This window comes from Muntiacus reevesi, chromosome 5, assembly GCF_963930625.1.
Source record: "Muntiacus reevesi chromosome 5, mMunRee1.1, whole genome shotgun sequence".
Lineage (NCBI taxonomy): Eukaryota > Metazoa > Chordata > Mammalia > Artiodactyla > Cervidae > Muntiacus > Muntiacus reevesi.
In genome coordinates, this window is record NC_089253.1 from 18,480,947 (window position 1) to 18,500,039 (window position 19,093).

General features: G+C 38.0%; 1 protein-coding gene and 1 non-coding gene across 2 annotated transcripts in view; both read left to right on the forward strand.

The window, feature by feature from the left end:
• LOC136169203 (glycerophosphodiester phosphodiesterase domain-containing protein 4-like) overlaps positions 1 to 19,093 on the forward strand; it is a 116,411-nt gene that overhangs the window by 63,229 nt on the left and 34,089 nt on the right. The window contains exons 10-11 of the mRNA XM_065937017.1: positions 2,820 to 2,976; positions 18,796 to 19,017. Coding sequence (XP_065793089.1) covers positions 2,820 to 2,976; positions 18,796 to 19,017 — 379 coding nt within the window. The remainder of the gene's footprint in view (positions 1 to 2,819; positions 2,977 to 18,795; positions 19,018 to 19,093) is intronic.
• On the forward strand, positions 6,442 to 6,518 carry TRNAE-UUC (transfer RNA glutamic acid (anticodon UUC)). The gene has a single exon. It is a non-coding gene; the product is annotated as a tRNA-Glu (tRNA).

Below are 19,093 nucleotides of genomic sequence, written 5' to 3' on the forward strand. Positions count from 1 at the left end.
GCATATAAGTTAAATAAACAGGGTGATAATATACAGCCTTCACATAGTCCTTCCTCAACTTGTAACCAGTTTGTTGTTACATGTCTGGTTCTAACTTGCTTCTTGATCTGCTTACACATTTCTCAGGATGCAGGTAAGGTGGTACAAAATGAAGCAGGGCAAAGGCTAACAGAGCTTTGCCAAGAGAATGCACTGGTCATAGCAAACACCCTGTTCCAACAACACAGGAGATGACTCTACACATGGACATCACCAGATGGTCAATACTGAAGTCAGATTGATTATATTCTTTGCAGCCAAAGATGGAGAAGATCTATACAGTTAGCAAAAATAAGACTTGGAGCTGACTGTGGCTCAGATCATGAACTCCTTATTGCCAAATTCAGACTTAAATTGAAGAAAGTAGGGAAAACCAGTAGACCATTCAGGTATGGCCTAAATCAAATCACTTAGGATTATACAGTGGAATTGACAAATAGAGTCAAGGGATTAGATCTGATAGGTTGCCTGAAGAACTATGGATGGAGGTTTGTGACATTGCACAGGAGGCACTGATCAAGATCATCCCCAAGAAAACAAAATGGAAAAAGGGAAAATGACTGTCTGAGGAAGCCTTACAAATAGCTGAGAAAAGAAGAGAAGCTAAAGGCAAAGAAGAAAGGAAAGATATACCCATTTGAATGCAGAGTTCCAAAGAATAACAAGGAAAGATAAGAAAGCCTTCCTCAGTGATCAATGCACAGAAATAGAGGAAAACAACAGAATGGGAAAGACGAGATCCCTTCAAGAAAATTAGAGATACCAAGGGAACATTTCATGCAAAGATGAGCACAATAAAGGACAGAAATGGTATGAACCTACCAGAAGCAGAAGTTATTAAGAAAAAGTGGCAAGAATACACAGAAGAACTATACAGAAAACATCTTCATGACCCAGATAACCATGATGGTGTGATCACTCACCTAGAGCCAGACATCCTGGATTGCAAAGTCAAGTTGGCCTTAGGAAACATCACTATGAACAAAGCTAGTGGAGGTGATGGAATTCCAGTTGAGCTTTTTATCATAAAAGATGATACTGTTGAAGTGCTGTACTCAATATGCCAGCAAACCTGGAAAACTCAGCAGTGGTCATAGGACTGGTAAGGGTCAGTTTTCATTCCAATCCCAAAGAAAGGCAATGACAAAGAATGTTCAAACTACTGCACAATTGCATTCATCTCACACATAGCAAAGTAATGATCAAAATTCTCCAAGCCAGGCTTCAACAATACGTGAACCAAGAACTTCCAGATGTACAAGCTGGATTTAGAAAAGTCAGAGTAACCAGAGATCAAATTGCCAACATCCGTTGGTTCACTGAAAAAGCAAGAGAGTTCCAGGAAAACATCTACTGCTTTACTGACTACGCCAAAGTCTTTGTGTGGATCACAATGAACTGTCGAAAATTCTTCAAGAGATGGGAATACCAGGCCACCTTAACCTGCCTCCTGAGAAAGCTGTATGAAAGTCAAGAAACAACAGTTAAAACTGGACATGGAACAACAGACTGGTTCCAAATAGGGAAAGGAGTAAGTCAAGGCTGTATATTGTCACCCCACTCATTTAACTTATATGCACAGTACATCATGCAAAATGCAGAGCTGGATGAGGCACAGGCTGGAATCAAGATTGCTGGGAGAAATATCAATAACCTCAGATACACAAATGACACCACCCTTATGGCAGAAAGCAGAGACAAACTAAAGAGCCTCTTGATGAAAGTGAAAGAGGACAGTGAAAAAGTTGGCTTTAAACTCAACATTCAGAAAACTAAGGTCATGGCATCCAGTGCCATCACTTCATGGCAAATAGATGGGGAAACAGTGGAAACTGACAGACTTTGTTTTTTGGGGCTCCAAAATCACTGCAGATGGTGATTGCAGCCATGAAATTAAAAGGTGCTCGCTCCTTGGAAGAAAAGCTATGACCATCCTAGAGAGCATATTAAAAAGCAGAGACATTACTTTGCCAACAAAGGTCCATCTAGTCAAAGCTATAGTTTTTCCAGTAGTCTTGTATGGACGTGAGAGTTGGACTGTAAATAAAGCTGAGTGCCAAAGAATTGATGTTTTTGAACTGTGGTGTTGAAGAAGACTCTTGAGAGGCCCTTGGACTGCAAGGAGATCCAACCAGTCCATCCTAAAGGAAATCAGTCCTGAATATTCATAGGAAGGACTGATGCTGAAGCTGAAACTCTAATACTTTGGCCACCTGATGCAAAGAACTGACTCACTTGAAAAGACCCTGATGCTGGGAAAGAGTGAAGGCAGGAGGAGAAGGGGATGACAGAGGATGAGATTGTTGGATGGCATCACCGACTGGATGGACATGAGTTTGAGTTAACTCCAGGAGTTTGTGATGGACAGGGAGGCCTGGCATGCTGCAGTCCATGGGGTTGCAGAGAGTCGACAGGGCTGAGTGACTGAACTGAACTGGTTCGTGTGGCTCTGGGGAGCACAGGGCCTTACCTCATCCCTACCCTACTTGCCTTATTCTCAGGTCATTACCTTTTCCTCCATTCTAAAAAATCCCTGGATAGGGAAGCTACACTTTCACCATAAATAATATGATATTTACAAACCTCAAAAAGAGATCCCTAGGGCATAAAAATACTGATAACGTGTGAATTATTGGCACTTAGTCCTTTGTTGTGATATGGGAGGGAGTAAGGAACCTTAGTTAGACTTCTGACCTTGGTGGGCTTTCTGAGAACCCTGTCTGCCAAGTTGACTGTATTCTGCCAATTCTCCCATTTTTCTTTTCTCCCCATGCCTGCAGTATTGATGGGGTGCCTTTTCTCATGCATGACTATGACTTGACAAGAACAACCAATATAAAGGAGGTCATGCCAAATGCCTCCAGTAGAAACCCTTCCTTCTTTGAATGGAGTTTCCTGTCAACTCTGAATGCGGGCAAGTGGTTTTCAGATGCATGGGTAAGATACATTTCCCAGGTCAAAAAACTGAATCCTTTTGTTATACATGGTCACATTCCTAGAAATAAACACACTGTGTACAGTATAATTTTGATGCCCTTGTGAGGTGGTACTACCTGAGAGAATTGGAGAGCTTCATGCAAAGGTATCATTTTATCTGAAAGAAGGTTATTGCTGAGGGGAGCCATGGGCAATAATGGTGGTTTGTTTCATATATTGCAGTAGAGTGGAGCAAGAAGATGTGTAGTGTGTGTGTGTGTGTGTTTGTGAAAGAAAGAGGGAAGGAAGGGGAAAGGGAAGGAGAGGGAGACAAAAGGAGAGGTACAGAAGAGATGGGATATACACTGGGAAAAGAATCAGAAAAACATGTTATGAGGAGAATACAGCAGTGTGTGAGTAAGACAGTTTAGAATTATCCTGAATGTTTTAAAGTGGGTAAAAAAGTCAAGTCTGTTTTTCAAGATAGTTTAAGAAAAAACAACTGACATTTTCCAGGTTATCATATGTTTATAGGGAATCCATGCAACCTAGGTTTTACCAATCAGATATACTCATTTTGAGTCTTTGATTTTGACAACAAATATCTGAGCAGGTCAGACAGCAGGTATTCATATTGCTAGCGCCTCTGGCAGCAGAGCTATAATACTTGGGGGTTAGCTGTGGTAATAGCTCTCTTATTAGATAATTGTATAATTAGGATAATACATCTTCAGATAATCTTGGTTATGTTCTAGGTGGAATGGAATTTTATTTATATTACATGTTAATCCTGAAGACTGACTTGATCCTTTTTCATGTTTAAAAAGTGACAAGTTAAGACTTAGGTAAAGAGAGAGCTATCCACCTCAAATTCATTCTGTTAACAAGTGTTACTCTAAGGGACAGCTGAATGTTGGTTTATAATGACTGTATCACCTCAGAATGCTTATTCTCATATGAGTATATAGCCTGCAAATGCTGTTTCCATAAATAGTGGTAACCATCTGATATTCCAGGTGTCTGTGTGTGTGTAAGCTCTGTATATAAATCTCATCATACATGAATAAATAGAAACATACAGACTCGAGAGGCTTCTTTAGTATAGGCTTAGTTTGCCATATAGCAAACTTTTCTCTTGTAACTCAGCTGGTAAAGAATCCACCCACAATGTGAGAGACCTGGGTTCATTCCCTGGGTCGGGAAGATTGCCTGGAGAAGGGAAAGTCTACCCCTGGAGAATTCTATGGACTGTATAGACCATGGTTCACAAAGAGTCGGACATGACTGAGCCACTTTCACTTTCACTAGTTTGCCATAGGTAATGTTTTAACAAACATGTATTCCAAATGAAAAGGCCGTTATTAATCTGATGTGTAATGTATGGTTTGTGAGAGTCTTATTGTAAGTGATGGAATTGGATTTGTTGTTATAAAGTTTTGCTTATTTTATAGGATTAATAGTTTTATTTTAGCTTGTTTAGGTGGTAAGTTTACAGTGTTTAGTTTTTCAATTATTCTGGTTACTGAAGGGTATCTGAAAGCTTGACTTAAATATGATTATCTAGGAGGCTTTATTTTTAGGTTTCATAGTAGAGCTTTCTTTGATTCCATGTTGTGCAGGCAGGAAGTCAAGGTGGTGTTGGCACATGATTTAAAAGATTTGGATGTTTGGATAATTTTTCATAGTAAAGAAATTGGTTTTGTTTGTGAAGGTTTTTCTGGGTGCTCTTTATTGGTTGTGTATAGTTATGGATTGATGGTGGTGGTGAGTTGATTATCATTTGTCAGTATAATTACTATTCTTGAGATACTTGTGAAAATTAAATACCTAATCTGATCTATAATGAAATAAAAACAGATACTGAAGTTCTGGGAATTGTCCCTGGAAGCTCAGCTGAGTTCCTATTTTTTAGTAAAACCAACCTTTGTGTGGAACATTTTTATATCCTTTTGTGAAAGTATAAATCTCAAGATTACAGAGAAATTTATCTCATGCATAAAGATAATGAACTAGGTACAAGTTTTATTTAGCACATTAATATGGGAACAAACAGGATGATGAAACCCAGTCAAGAGAAAAGTGAGAAACCAGCGTGCAAAATTCTCAGTGCAACAAAGAAATGCTAAGAATTGCATTGCTAAGTTGATACAAACCTAGTGTATTATTTCAGTTAATACATTCTGTGACAATAAAACTTAATTTTAGAGTTGTCTTCTCTATGAAAACTCATTTGCATCTCTACTAGACAAAAATCCTGTCCTCTTTTATCAGTTTTCTAGAAGTCAACATCTAACTTTACATTGTAAATCAGTTTAGTTCAGTTCAATCGCTCAGTCATGTCCAACTCTTCGCAACCCCATGAACTGCAGCACGCCAAACCTGCCTGTCCATCACCAACTCCCAGAGTTTACTGAAAGTCATGTCCGTTGAGTCGGTGATGTCATCCAACCATCTCATCCTCTGTCGTCCCCTTCTCCTCCTGCCCCCAATCCCTCCCAGCATCAGGGTCTTTTCCAATGAGTCAGTTCTTTGCCTCAGGTGGCCAAAGTATTGGACACAACAATTCAAAGAAAGGTACATTCCCATCAGATGATCTTTAGGTCATCTTGCTTGTTTAAACAGTGTGCTATGATGATATTGGAGGGTTCAACAATGAACTTATGCTTCGTTTCTAAGTTTTGAATAATTTAGGTTCCCTCTTGTGCTCATAAGTAACCTCTGTAGATTATTTAGAGGAGGGTCTTGTTGTGATTTTGTGTTATTTAACCTTATTAATTTGTATCCAGTGCAGTTTAAAGGATCAGTTAATATATATAATATTTATTGTTGTATAATCAGCAAATCTTGATTCAGATTGTGTTAAATAACTATTAAGCTTAATAAATGAGGTTCTGTCTAGAGCATGTATAGGGAATCTAGAATTTCATTTTAAATAGTTCCTATTGCTCCAGACTCTTATTCTTACTATGACTTGAGAAGTTCACTTGAATCAGGTTTCACACATATACCTACAAATGTGGGCAAATTTCTCTCTCCTGTTCCTGGTAATCAGTGATCTTTCTTCCTACTATAATGCTGGGATGGAGTACAACAAGGGACACCAAACTGTTTGCCTAGGAAAGCTGTGGGCTTTGATTCCAAATACCAGTTATGCATGTGTCCTTAGTGGGGACTGGTGGCTTGTTCTTTCAGATTGAATGACATGTATTCTCAAATATGGTCCTTCAGTTGATGACACAATCAATTTTTCCAATATCTCCCAGTGTAAATGAGTACATATTTTCAGCTTTTGCTAAAGACTGTATTGCCATGAAACATAGTGGCTCAGTAAAAGCAAGTTTTACCTGAATTGAGAGGGGTGGTGAGAACAAATTACTAAATAAAAGAATGTTTTGCACAAGTGTAACGGAAAAAATGTCAAAAGAGAATGGGTTTTCTCATACACCCCTGAGGAAGTAGAATGTTTAAAAGAATACTAACAGGGAATCCCCACCTGGTGGTACAGTGGTTAGGACTCAGCACTTTCACTGCTGAGGGCCTGGGTTCAATCCCTAGTCAGGGAACGAAGATCCCACAAGTCACACGATGTGGCCAAATATGAAGAAAGGAGTAGCAACAGTTTCCAAAAGGAAAAGATGAATATGCATGATTAGATTGCCCTCATCAGTTTGTTCAATCTGCTGTAGGTAATGTCCTGCTATATCTAGGGTTATCAATGTACTTCTGGGGAGTTATCTGCTCCTCTCTAAAATTTAATCTTGGAAATTGTGACTCAGTCCCCTGATTAGTTGGATTGGTATCTAATTGAGATGGCAGTGTTAGCTTACACTAGGAAAGCTGTTTCCACGAGTTTCTTCCTTGCATATCAGTAGACAAGAGAGTATCTGTAAAGTCCTCTCAAACATGATTTTGAGGTTAACTTTTCCTATTTCTGTTCTGTATCGTGTAGGAAAAACCTTCAGATGAACATGGGAATAAAGCAGAAATCACATGATAATTAAAATTAATTTGATTATTATATGATAGTAAATAGCAGTGTCAGAAAGGAGAATACAATAGCCTGCTAATAGGCTATAATGCATAACTATTTTCAAAAGATGTGGTCTGTTTCTCTTTCCCTTAAGAGTAAGAACATGCTGTGACTTCTGTCTTGGTTCAGTGGTTAAGACTTCATGCTTCCAATACAGGGGACACAGGTTCAGTCCCTGGTCAAGGAACTAAGATCCTGCATTCCACTCAGCACCCCCACCTGCCCAAAAAGGAAGATCACACTATGGACATTGAGAACATTAACAGCTCTCCTAGTACTTCCAATCCATTCTTTATTATGTTAAAAAAAATTGTCCATCTCTGAAGTGTATTTCTATTATCATTTTACCTGCACAGTATTAACTAGAAATTAAAAATTTCCCTTTTTAACAACTCCTCCCATATTTGAAGGCTTAATGCACAATGTTGAGCTATATATGAAGCATGGACATTTCTACCTCTAGCTCTGACTATTTGCAGGTGCTGGTTGTGTTCTCCTGCCTTAAACAACTAGAAAACTAAACCAAAGATCTTAAATAGTCATTCTCAGATACTGGACAACAATCAGTGCAGAACTGTGATCCATGAGAGAAGGGAATACTAGGAGAGCCTTATAATTGCCCTCGTGTTTTGCCTGGATGTACTTTCCAGGTCTTATAGCAGGAGGAAAGCATAGCTGTCTTGTGAATTTGAGGAGAAAGAGATTGGATTTTTGGGAGATCAGAGTGTCTGGAATTTTGAGGGATGAAGTTCAAAAGTGAGAAAGCTTTCCAGAGAAAGGCCTTTAGAAATCTGCATGGGATTGACTTGAATATGTTGTTAATATCTATGAGACACAGAAATAGGGTGAAGTTCTATAAGGCTGGGCAAAGTACTAATAGGGAGCTTTTTATTTGAACCAGTCTAAGAACATACGGTTGTGAGAACTGGACTGTAAAGAAGGCAGACCACCAAAGAATTGATGCCTTTGAACTATAGTGCTGGAGAAGACTCCAGCAAGATCAAACCAGTCGATCTTAAGGGAGATCAACCCTGAATATTCACTGGAATGACTGATGCTGAAGCTGAAGCTCCAGTATATTGGTCATCTGATGTGAATAGACGACTCATTGGAAAAGTCCCTGATGCTCAGAAAGATTGAGGGCAGAAGGAGAAGAGGGCATCAAAGGATGAGATGGCTGGATGGCATCATCGATGCAATGAACATGAACTTGGGCAAACTCTGGGAGACAGTGAGGGATAGGGAGTCCTGATGTGCCGCAGTCCATGAGGTTGCAAAGAGCCAGACACAACTAGGCAATTGAACAACAACAACAACATCAAGAGCTCACATCCATTGCCAACATTCATTGGATCATAGAAGAAGCTAGAGAATTCCAGAAAAGCATCTAATTCTGCTTCATTAACTATGCTAAAGCCTTTGTGTGGAATAAAACAAACTGTAGAAAATTCTTAAAGAGATGGGAATATCAGACCACTTTACCTGTCTCCTGAGGAATCTGTATGCAGGTCAAGAAGCAGCAGTTAGAACTGGCCGTGGAACAATGGGCTGGTTCCGAATTGGAAAGAGAGTTCATCAAGCCTGTATATTGTCACCCTGCTTGTTTAACTTACATGCAGAATCATGTGAAATGCCGGGCTGGGTGAGCATGAGCTGGAATCAAGGTTGTAGGGAGAAGTATCAATAATCTTAGATAGCAGATGATATCACCTTATGGCAGAAAGCAAAGAGGAACTGAAGAGCCTCTTGATGAAAGTGAAAGAGGAAAGTGAAAAAACTGGCTTAAAACTCAACATTTAAAAAACAAAAATGGTGGTGTCTGGTTCCATCACTTCCTGGCAAACAGATGGGGAAACAATGGATAGAGTGCAAGCATCTTTTAATTTCATGGCTGCAGTCACCGTCCACAGTGATTTTGGAGCCTGAGAAAATAAAGCCAGGCATGCTGCAGTCTATGGGGTCACAAAGTGTTGGACATGACTGAGTGACAGAACAACAAGAGCTCACATGTGTCTGGAAGATACTCAAGTTCTAACTAGTCATATTAGAAGATGGACATGAGGGAACTTCAGTGAAAACCCCAGAAAAGTCATACCATAGTAACAAGCCTAAACCAGCTCTAAATTAAAGGCTATTTTAGACCCACTTTAAAAAAATCCAATTGATTTGTTCATAATATAACCCACCCCACCCCACCCCACACAAAAAAGCACTTCCCTTGTAGCTCAGTTGGTAAAGAATCTGCATGCACTGCAGGAGACCCGTGTTCAGTCTCTGGGTTGGGAAGATACCCAGGAGAAGAAAATAGCAACCCACTCCAGTCTTCTTGCCTGGAGAATCCCATGGACAGAGGAACCTGGCAGGATACAGTTCATGGGGTCCCAAAAGTCAGATATAACTTAGTGACTAAATCACCACCACCAAAAAAAAAAAAAAAAACAAACTAGGAGAGACAACAATACCCAGACATCTTACAGTGCATAAGATCCAGTAATAAAATTACTGTGCACACGAAGAAGGTTGAAAATGTGGCTTAAAGCCAGAGAAAAACTACATATAAAGATTCAGAAAAAAAAAAAGCTGATAGAATTAAGAGAAAGGTAGTTTTCAAAAGTTATTCCAAGTGTATCAGGGATTTAAAGAAAAATAACATGAGAGAGATGTAAGATATAAAAATAACTGAGTAGAATTTCTAGAACTGAAAGCCTATGCCATCTGAAATTCTTCAGTATTTGTTGATAGTTTGTGTGTTTTGAGTAATGGCTCTGTATCATCAAGGTGGTTGAATGAATGGATATAGATTTTTTATATCTAAGATTTCATAAGATTTTTTATTATCCTTGTAATGACTTTGGGATCAATGGTTATATTCCATTTTTAATTCCTGATTTTCATAATTTATAGTTGTCTTTCCTCCCCTGCCCTAGAGATCTATGCATTGTATTGATCTTATTAGAGATGCAGTATGTGGTTTTGTTGATTTCTGCTCAGATCTTTATGTTTTCTTTTTTATGTTTGCTTTGGGTTTGATTTTAGGTTTTATGTAGTTTGGAAAAGTGTCAATTTTAGATTACTAGTTATTTTTTCTTTCCATTATAAGCATTTAATGCTATACATTTACCTCTAATACCACCTTAACTGTGTCATAGATTTTGATGTGTTGTATTTTAATTTTCATTTATTTTGAAATATTTTAAAATTTCCCTTAAATTTTCTTTATTGTTATTGTTTAGTTGCTAAGTCCTATCTGACTCTTAGGGACCCATGAACAGTAGCCCTCCAGGCTCCGCTGTCCATGGAATTTCCCAGGCAAGAATACTGAAGTGAATTGCCATTTCCTTCTCCAGGAGTCTTTCCGACCCAGGGATTGAATTTACATCTCCTGCATTGGCAGGTGAATCCTTTATTGCTGAACCACCAGGGAAGTCTGGCCCATGGTTTATTTATTTATTTATTTATTTTTTTTTTTTTTAATATTATTTTATTAGTTGGAGGCCAATCACTTTACAACATTTCAGTGGGTTTTGTCATACATTGACATGAATCAGCCATATAGTTACACGTATTCCCCATCCCGATCCCCCCTCCCACCTCCCTCCCCACCCGACTCCTCAGGGTCCTCCCAGTGCACTAGGCCCGAGCACCTGACTCATGTATCCCACCTGGGCTGGTGGTCCGTTTCACCATAGATAATATACATGCTGTTCTTTCAAAACCTCCCACCCTCACGTTCTCCCCCAGAGTTCAAAAGTCTGTTCTGTACTTCTGTGTCTCTTTTTCTGTTTTGCATATAGGGTTATCGCCACCATCTATCTAAATTCCGTATATATGTGTTAGTATACTGTAATGATCTTTATCTTTCTGGCTTACTTCACTCTGTATAATGGGCTCCAGTTTCATCCATCTCATTAGAACTGATTCAAATGAATTCTTTTTAACGGCTGAGTAATATTCCATGGTGTATATGTACCACAGCTTCCTTATCCATTCATCTGCTGATGGGCATCTGGGTTGCTTCCATGTCCTGGCTATTGTAAACAGTGCTGCAATGAACATTGGGGTGCACGTGTCTCTTTCAGATCTGGATTCCTCAGTGTGTATGCCTAGAAGTGGTATTGCTGGGTCCATGGTTTATTTAGAAATTTTCTTTTAAAATTTCCAGATGCTTTCAGATTTTCTAGTTATCTCACTATTGATTTCTAGTTTAATGCTGTTCTGGTCTGATTACATACTTTGTATGTTTTCATATTTATTAAAGTTTATTTATTTTATGGTTCAGAATATGACCTGTTGTATTGTTACAAATGCACATGAAAGGACTATGTATTCTGCCATTAAATGAGTTGTAAAATAGCAAATAAAATGTGTCAGTCCGTCTTCCAATTTATTCATCCCAGCCCATAACCATAAGTTTATTTTCCACATATGTAACTCCACTTCAGTTTTGTAGGTGAATTCATTTGTAGGCTTTTTATTTAACACATATAAGGAAATCCAACCAGTCCATCCTAAAGGAGATCAGTCCTGGGTGTTCAGTGGTAGGACTGATTTTGAAGCTGAAACTCCAATACTTTGGCCACCTTGATGTGAAGAACTGACTCATTTGAAAAGACCCTGATGCTGGGAAAGATTGAGGGCAGGAGGAGAAGGGGATGACAGAGGATGAGACGGTTGGATGGCATCATCTACTCAATGGACATGGTTTTGGGTGGACTCTGGGAGTTGGTGATGGACAGGGAGGCCTGGCGTGCTGCGGTTCATTGGGTCACAAAGAGTCGGACATGACTGAGTGACTGAACTGACCTGAACTGAAGCAATACCATATATTTATCTTTCTCTCTCTGGGTTACTTCCCTCAGTATGACAGTCTCTAGGTCTGTCTCTGTTGCTGCGCCTGGCATTATTTTGTTCCATTTTGTAGCTGAGTAGTATTCTATTGTATATATGTACCACATCTTCTTATCTGTTCCTGTTTGTGGACATTTAGGTTGCTTCTGTGTGCTGAATATTGTACCCAGTGCTACAATGAACACTGGGGTGAATGTGTCCTTTCAGGCCATATTTTTCCCTATATATAGGCCCAGGAGTGGGATTGTTGGATCATATGGTAGCTCTATTTTCGTTTTTTAAGGAACCTCCATACTGTTGTCCATAGTGGCTGTACCAGTGTACGTTCCCACCAACAGTCGAGGAGGATGCCCTTTTCTCCACATGCTCTCCAGCATTTTTTGTTTTGTGCATTTTTTGATGATGGCCATTCTGACTACTGTGAAGTGATACCTCATTCAGGTTTTGGTTTGCGTTTCTCCATTAATTAGTGATGCTGAGCATCTTTTCATGTGCTTTTTAACAATCCATATGTCTTTGGAGAGATGTCTGTTTAGATCTGCCACCCATTTTCTGATTGGGTTGTTTGTTCTTTTGATATGGAACTGCATGTGCTGTTTGTATATTTTGGAGATAAATACCGTGTTGGTTGCTTCCTTTGTAAATATTTTCTTTTTCTGAGGGATTTCTTTTCATTTTGTTTGTGCTTTTCTGTGCAAAACTTTTAAGTTTAATTAGACCCCTTTTGCTTATTTTTGTGTTTACTTTCATTATTCTAGGAGGTGGATCAGAAAAGGTCTTGCTGGGACTTCTCTGGCAGTCCACTGGTTAAGACTGTGCAAGCCATTTACTTGCCCTTGTGGCTCAGCTGGTAAAGAATCTGCCTGCAATGTGGGAGACCTGGGTTTGATCCCTGGGTTGGGAAAATCGTTTGGAGAGGGAAAGGCTACCCACTCCAGTATTCTGGACTACACAGTCCATGGGATCACAGAGAGTTGATCAAGACTGAGTGACTTTCACTTCACTTCTTCACTTCATGTTTAATAATAGATGTAAATTTCTTTTTAGTGATATCTTTAGAGCTAGAATAAATCATCTTACTTTTTAAAGGTGCACTTTTGGGAGCCTTTCACATTGTTAAAAACTTTGATGACTTCATCATTCACCGTTACTCCAGAAGCCATAATGCCTGTGGCTGAGGCTGTGGTGGAGGTTCCCAGAAATCATCTTAATTTTGTTTAGTTGGTTGGTTTTTGATAATTTTTCATGATTCATAATCTCTCATTATGTTATATTTCTTCCTTAGCCAATATCGGCCCAAAAGTTGGTTTGGGTTTTTCTGTAAGATGTTGCGCAAATCCTGAATGAAGTTTTTGCCCAACCTTATATCATGGCCTAGATCAGGAGCTGACAAACTTCAGCCTACTGTCTAAATTCAGCCCAGCGGCTGTTCTGTGTGGCCTGAGAGCTGTGTATGGTCTTTGAATTTTTAAATCACTGGAGAAAATCAGAAGAATAATGTTTCATGATGTGTACAGCTCAACAAAACTCAAGTTTTTAGTGTCAGTAAATAAATTTTTATTGAAACACAGCCATGCTTATTCACTTATGAATTGTCTATGGCTGTTTCTGCACTGTAATAGTTCAGTAGTTGAGACAGACCTGTGTCTCACACAAAGGAAAAAAATATTTGACACTTGTCTCTTGACACATAAGTTTGCTGAACCCTGGATAAGGAACTGTCTGTGTTTTATAGAACTAAATTTCTCCTTAGAAGATTTGTGAATAGAATTATAAATTCAATCTTAGAATTTCAATGTGGATTACCGCATAGAGTTAAGATCTTGGTTTAAGACTTAAGGAACGGTAGGATGACCCTTCAGTAAAACCTGAAACTTAACTTTCCAGGCCAATTGTTGATTTTGGTCTGATCAGGGAAGTGTTGATGATCTTCATAAGCTAGGTTAAGGACACAAAGAAAGTAAATATAGAACCAGAGAGAGTACATTTGGATATAACTGGTTAAAAACTCACAGATACTGAATGAATTTATATCCTCCAACTGTCTGAGTTTGGAATTTTTTTTGAAAAATAAATGAAATATATTGGTTGGACTAAAATGAGGTATAATTAATCCTTGTTATATTAAGTCTGCCATTGTAGTTGGGTTAGATCTTCCTTAAATTCAGCACTAGGAAGATTTTAGGCAAAAGTTATCAACACAGATAATGTGAGCTCTTACAGGTTTGACTGTAATTATTCCTGCTCTTTTCCTCTCAGGAATTCTGCTGCCATGACCATTTATTTACTTTTTGAATCAATATACTAGTGTCCATACTGATAGTCAAATAATATTCAGTACAATTTTCTGCAACTCCTGATACTAATTTTTCTGTGGTGCTTTTATTCTGGCTATTCTTTTGCAAAGAAGATTCCTAGCATAAAAATTTTAGGAATGGGCTGCAGAGAACAAAGAGGTGTTATGACAGTGGTCTCAAAGTAAAAGTTATAGATTGGTTCATGGGAAAGGACTTAATATTGTTAAAAATTCCCACCATTTGAGTGGTTTTAAGCACTAAGCAATCTGATTTTCTACCATAGTAGGATGAATAGTAAAGGTAGTGGCACTTGTTTCAATAAAAAATGATATTGCTGTTTATATTTTTGGCTAGTTCTCCTCAGGATTACTTGTTGAGTGGTAGTGTTTCCTTCTAAATGGAGTCTTTGAGAAGGCTGCATAATTGTCCTTTTTAAAAAGAAATGAAGTATAATTGACTTAGAATTTATATTAGCTTCAGATGGACGACCTAGTGATTTGATATTTTTATGCTTTACAAAATGATCACAATAAGTCTGTTTACCCTCTCACCATAAAAATTATTACAATATTATTGACTATATTCCCTATGCTTTATAATTTCCTTATTATTGTTTATCTTATAACTGGAAGTTTGTGCCTCTGAATCTCACCTATTTTATTCATCCTCCCTTCCCTCTGGCAACTACTAGTTTATTCTCTACATCTGTGATGCTGTTTGATTTTGTTATGTTTGCATGTTTTGGTTTTTAGATTCCATTTAAAAATGAAACTTCAAGCTTGGGAAATAGCTTGAGAAGGACAGATGTTAACCCTTTTCTAAAGATTAGGTATAATCCACCTGTTAAACTGGCTGGCTGGAGCTGGAGTATTGTTGTTGGGAATTTTAGGTTATCAGTTTCATTACTAGTAATTGTATTGTTCATGCTTTCTATTTCTTCCATATTCAGTCTTGAGAGATTGTGCCTTACTAAGAATTTATTTATTTCTTATAGGTTGTCCATTTTATTGGCATATTTTTATTTGCAGTTATCTCTTACAATCCTTTGTATTTCTGTGGTGTCAGTTGTAGCTCCTCTTTCATTTCTAATTTTATTTATTTGGGTCCTTCATCACTTTTCTTGTTGAGTCTGGCTAAAGTTTTATGAATTTTGTTTATCTTTTCAAAGAACCAGCCCTCAGGCTCGTTGATCTATTATTTAGTTGTTTTAGTCTCCATTTTGTATCTTTCTGCTTTGATCCTCATTATATCTTTCGTTGACTAAGACTGGATTTTACTTTTTCACTTTGTACTTTCCTTTAGGTGCATATTTTCAGATTTTCTTTTTTACCTGAGGTAGACTTGTGTCATTGTAGACATCCCTCTTAGAATTGCCTTTTCTGCATCCAGTAGATTTTTGGATCTCGGGGTTTCCATTTGTCTCCAGCTATTTTTAAAATTTTGTCTTTCTGACCTGTTGGTCACTCGTTGACTGTCCAATAGCATATTGTTTAGCCTCCATGTGTTTGTGTTTTTATTTTTATTTATTTTTTTGTGTTTGTGTTTTTAAAATTAATTTTTATCAGAGTATAGTTGCTTTACCCTGTTGTGTTTCTAATGTATAGTAAAGTGAATCAGCTATATATATACATATATCCCTTCTTGTTTGGATTTCCTTCCCATTTGTCACCATAGAGCACTGAATGGGGTTCCCTTAGCTATACAGTAGGTTCTCCTTAGTTGTATATTTTATACATAGTACCAATAGTGTGTATATGTCAAACCCAACTTCCCAATTCATCCCACACATCCCCTTTTCCCCCTTGGTGTTCAAACATTTGTTCTCCACATTTGTGTCTCTATTTCTGCTTTGCAAATAAAACAATTATACCATTTTTATATTCCACATATATGCTAATGTTAACATATGATATTTGTTTTTCTCTTTCTGACTGACTTTTTCTCTGTGACCATCTAGATACATCTACATCTCTACAAATGATCCAATTTTGTTCCTTTTTACAGCTGAGTAATATTCCATTGTATATAGGTATCCTGTCTTCTTTATCCATTCTTCTGCTGAGCAACAATAGAGGACCCTTGGACTGGAGAGTCTTATGTGGGGCCCAGACCCCATGATTCTGGGGAGAATATTCTGCAGTTGTGATTATCCTTCCTTTTGTGGATTGCCTCCCTCACATATGGGTCTTAACTGTATAATGTCTCTAGATTCCTTTTTTATGTCTGTAATTGTGGAAATGTTCTCTACTAGTTTTTTTTTTAATTTATTTTTGGCTGTGCTGGATCTTCACTGTTGTGTTCTGGCTTTCTCTAGTTGCAGTGAATGGGAGCTACTGTACCTCGTGGTATACACGCGTCCCCTTGTCGGGGCTCCTTCTGTTGCTGAGCACAGGCTCTAGGTGCACAAGCTTCTGGAGTTGCAACACTCAGGCTTCAGTGGCTGTGGCACAGGGGCTCCTTGTTGTGGCTTGTGGGCCCTAGAGCGTGGGCTCCAGTGGTTGTGACACAGTCTTAGTTGCTCCACGGCATGTGGAATCTTTCTGGACTAGGGATCGAACCCATGTCTCCTGCATCGGCAGGTGGGTTTCTATCCACTGTACCACCAGGGAAGTCCTCTACAAGTCTTTAGGTTGTTATAGATACTTGTTCTGCCAGTAGTTGTAGTTCTGGTGTGTTCATGGGAGAAGGAGAGTGGAGGGTTTTTCTGCTCTGCCATACTGGCCACAACTCTAATTGTCCTGTTTCTTAACAAATTGATAAATTGGATCATCCAGCAGCCCTTCTACTTATAATTTCTCTAAGCACAGACATAGAGAACTGAAAACCATTTAATACTGTTTTTTACTTGAGAAACAAGGTGTTTTGTGGAGAATTTGTCTTCATTTCTAGTTTGTTACTTACTAGAGCCTTTTAAAAATGTTCAGTCATATGCTGGAGATAGTCTAAACTGGCTTTGTCCCATTCCAGTATATTTTTCTGAGTATTTTAAGGTGAGGCCTGATTTACCTAAGCTATTAGATTACCAATATTACCACTTAAAAACTACTGGAATCTAGTTTTAAGCCATCCTGTTAGTCTTGATAGTTTTTGCTATTTCAGTTTTTTTGTTCAAGTTGTCCTTAAGGTAAAGGCTTCATGAATATCCTTGTATAATAGATTTCCTATTCCCTTTACCATTTGGGGGCATTTTAGAAATTAAGCACAAATGATTTATTTAAATCCATTTTTGATCTTTCTCATCCAGCTTTTTCCACCATTTTTCCCACATGAAGGTCTAGCAGTTAAGTGAATCATTTAGTGTAGAACTGGTAGAGTCTAAGGAAATCTTGAGTTATGAAGCAAATTCCTATGTTTGTGAGGATTAAGAAAAGATTTATTGACTCAGCTCAGATCTCGACCATGGTTTTAATTCAACACTGATGATCTGCCTTGTTGGTATTATAAAATATGATTCTTTCTTTCTTGAGAAAAAAGTGAGAAAGAGCAGCTTTCTTAGGGTGTTATGGGAGCAAGAAGAAATACAGAGGGTAGAAGAAGAATGAAGATTAAGTTGTGTTGAGACAAAGGAAGGCTACTTTATAGTCTTGAGAAAATGTGAGGTAGCTACTGCTTCCTTCTGAAAGATAGCCATCTGTCACCGACTTTACCAAGTGATCTAAAATTGGCAAATAATGATAAAAGTAGCCATCTACTAAGTTTAATATAGACTGTATATATATATATATATATGACTGAGGTGCAAGATAAAATGCTGTGTCTTAAAAAAAAACTGACAGTTCCCACTGTGAGAAAGTTATACTGAGTAGAAGTAGAAAAGTGAGGGGACCGTTGCGAATTGTGCAGTATTCTGTGTACCAGGCATTCTGCTAGACCCAGAAAATATTTTACTGTGTTTAACTATCAAAATAATCATGAGAAATACATAGATTATTCCTCCCCTTTCCCATTTTATAGTTTGAACAATAAAGACTTTGAGACTATAAATGGTTTTACCAAGGTTACAAAGCAAGAAGCATATGAAGCCAAGATTTGAATTTGGTTTTAGACATATAAAAATAAGTAAGTATAGAGAACAGAATTAAAGAGGCGTAAAATTAGTCATTGGAGTTTAATGCCTTCAAAGTCTCTTTAGTTCAGAAATATTTCAGGAAGTCTTCATGAGGAGGTAGCATTTGAACTAAGCTATGCAAGTAGAGGAAAGGTTTGTAACAGGTAAATGTGGCAAGGGAGGCAGATGTATGATAGAGGTGGGTTTGAATCCAGTTCAATCTGAAGCTAAAGTGTATTTTTTTTTTCATTGCCCATAACTAGAATAGTGAGAGAGAATGTGGGAAACCATTGAAACTAAAAATGAATTGTATTACCTTGAGTTTTAAAAAAGTTTAAAAAGGGAGCTCTAGAGAAGAATAGGAAGAACCTTTAGTGCAAATACAACAGGTTCTATAATATAGAATAAATCATTAAAAATACCATCACTTCCAATGGAAATTACATTTAATTTTTCTTCTTGGCAACTCTTATCTCAGGACCAGTATTTCAGAAGTCCTGGTGGATTGAATGGTAATGTATCAACATGGAGGTAGGGCTGGGTGTGGGACTAAGTGCAGGAGAATTGGAAAATGCTTTTGATGGAGCCAATGTTCTCTCTGATATACTTATTTTCAGATCAAACCATTTTTTCATATGAAACCCTTATCAGAGGCTGATAAGAAAAGAGCAAGAAATCAGAGGATTGCTAAACTAACTGATTTATTGAAAATTGCACAGAAGGAAAAAAAATTGGTGATATTTGATCTTAATGCTCCTCCTCCAAGACATCCTTCCAGAAAATCATATATCCACCTTGTAGTAAGAGTGATCCTTGACTCTAAGATTGAGCAACATCTGGTATGTCTGTCTCAGTATTTATGATAGAGGTTGGGAGGTGGATTGCTTGTCCCAAGAGCATAGTGTTTGAACCTGA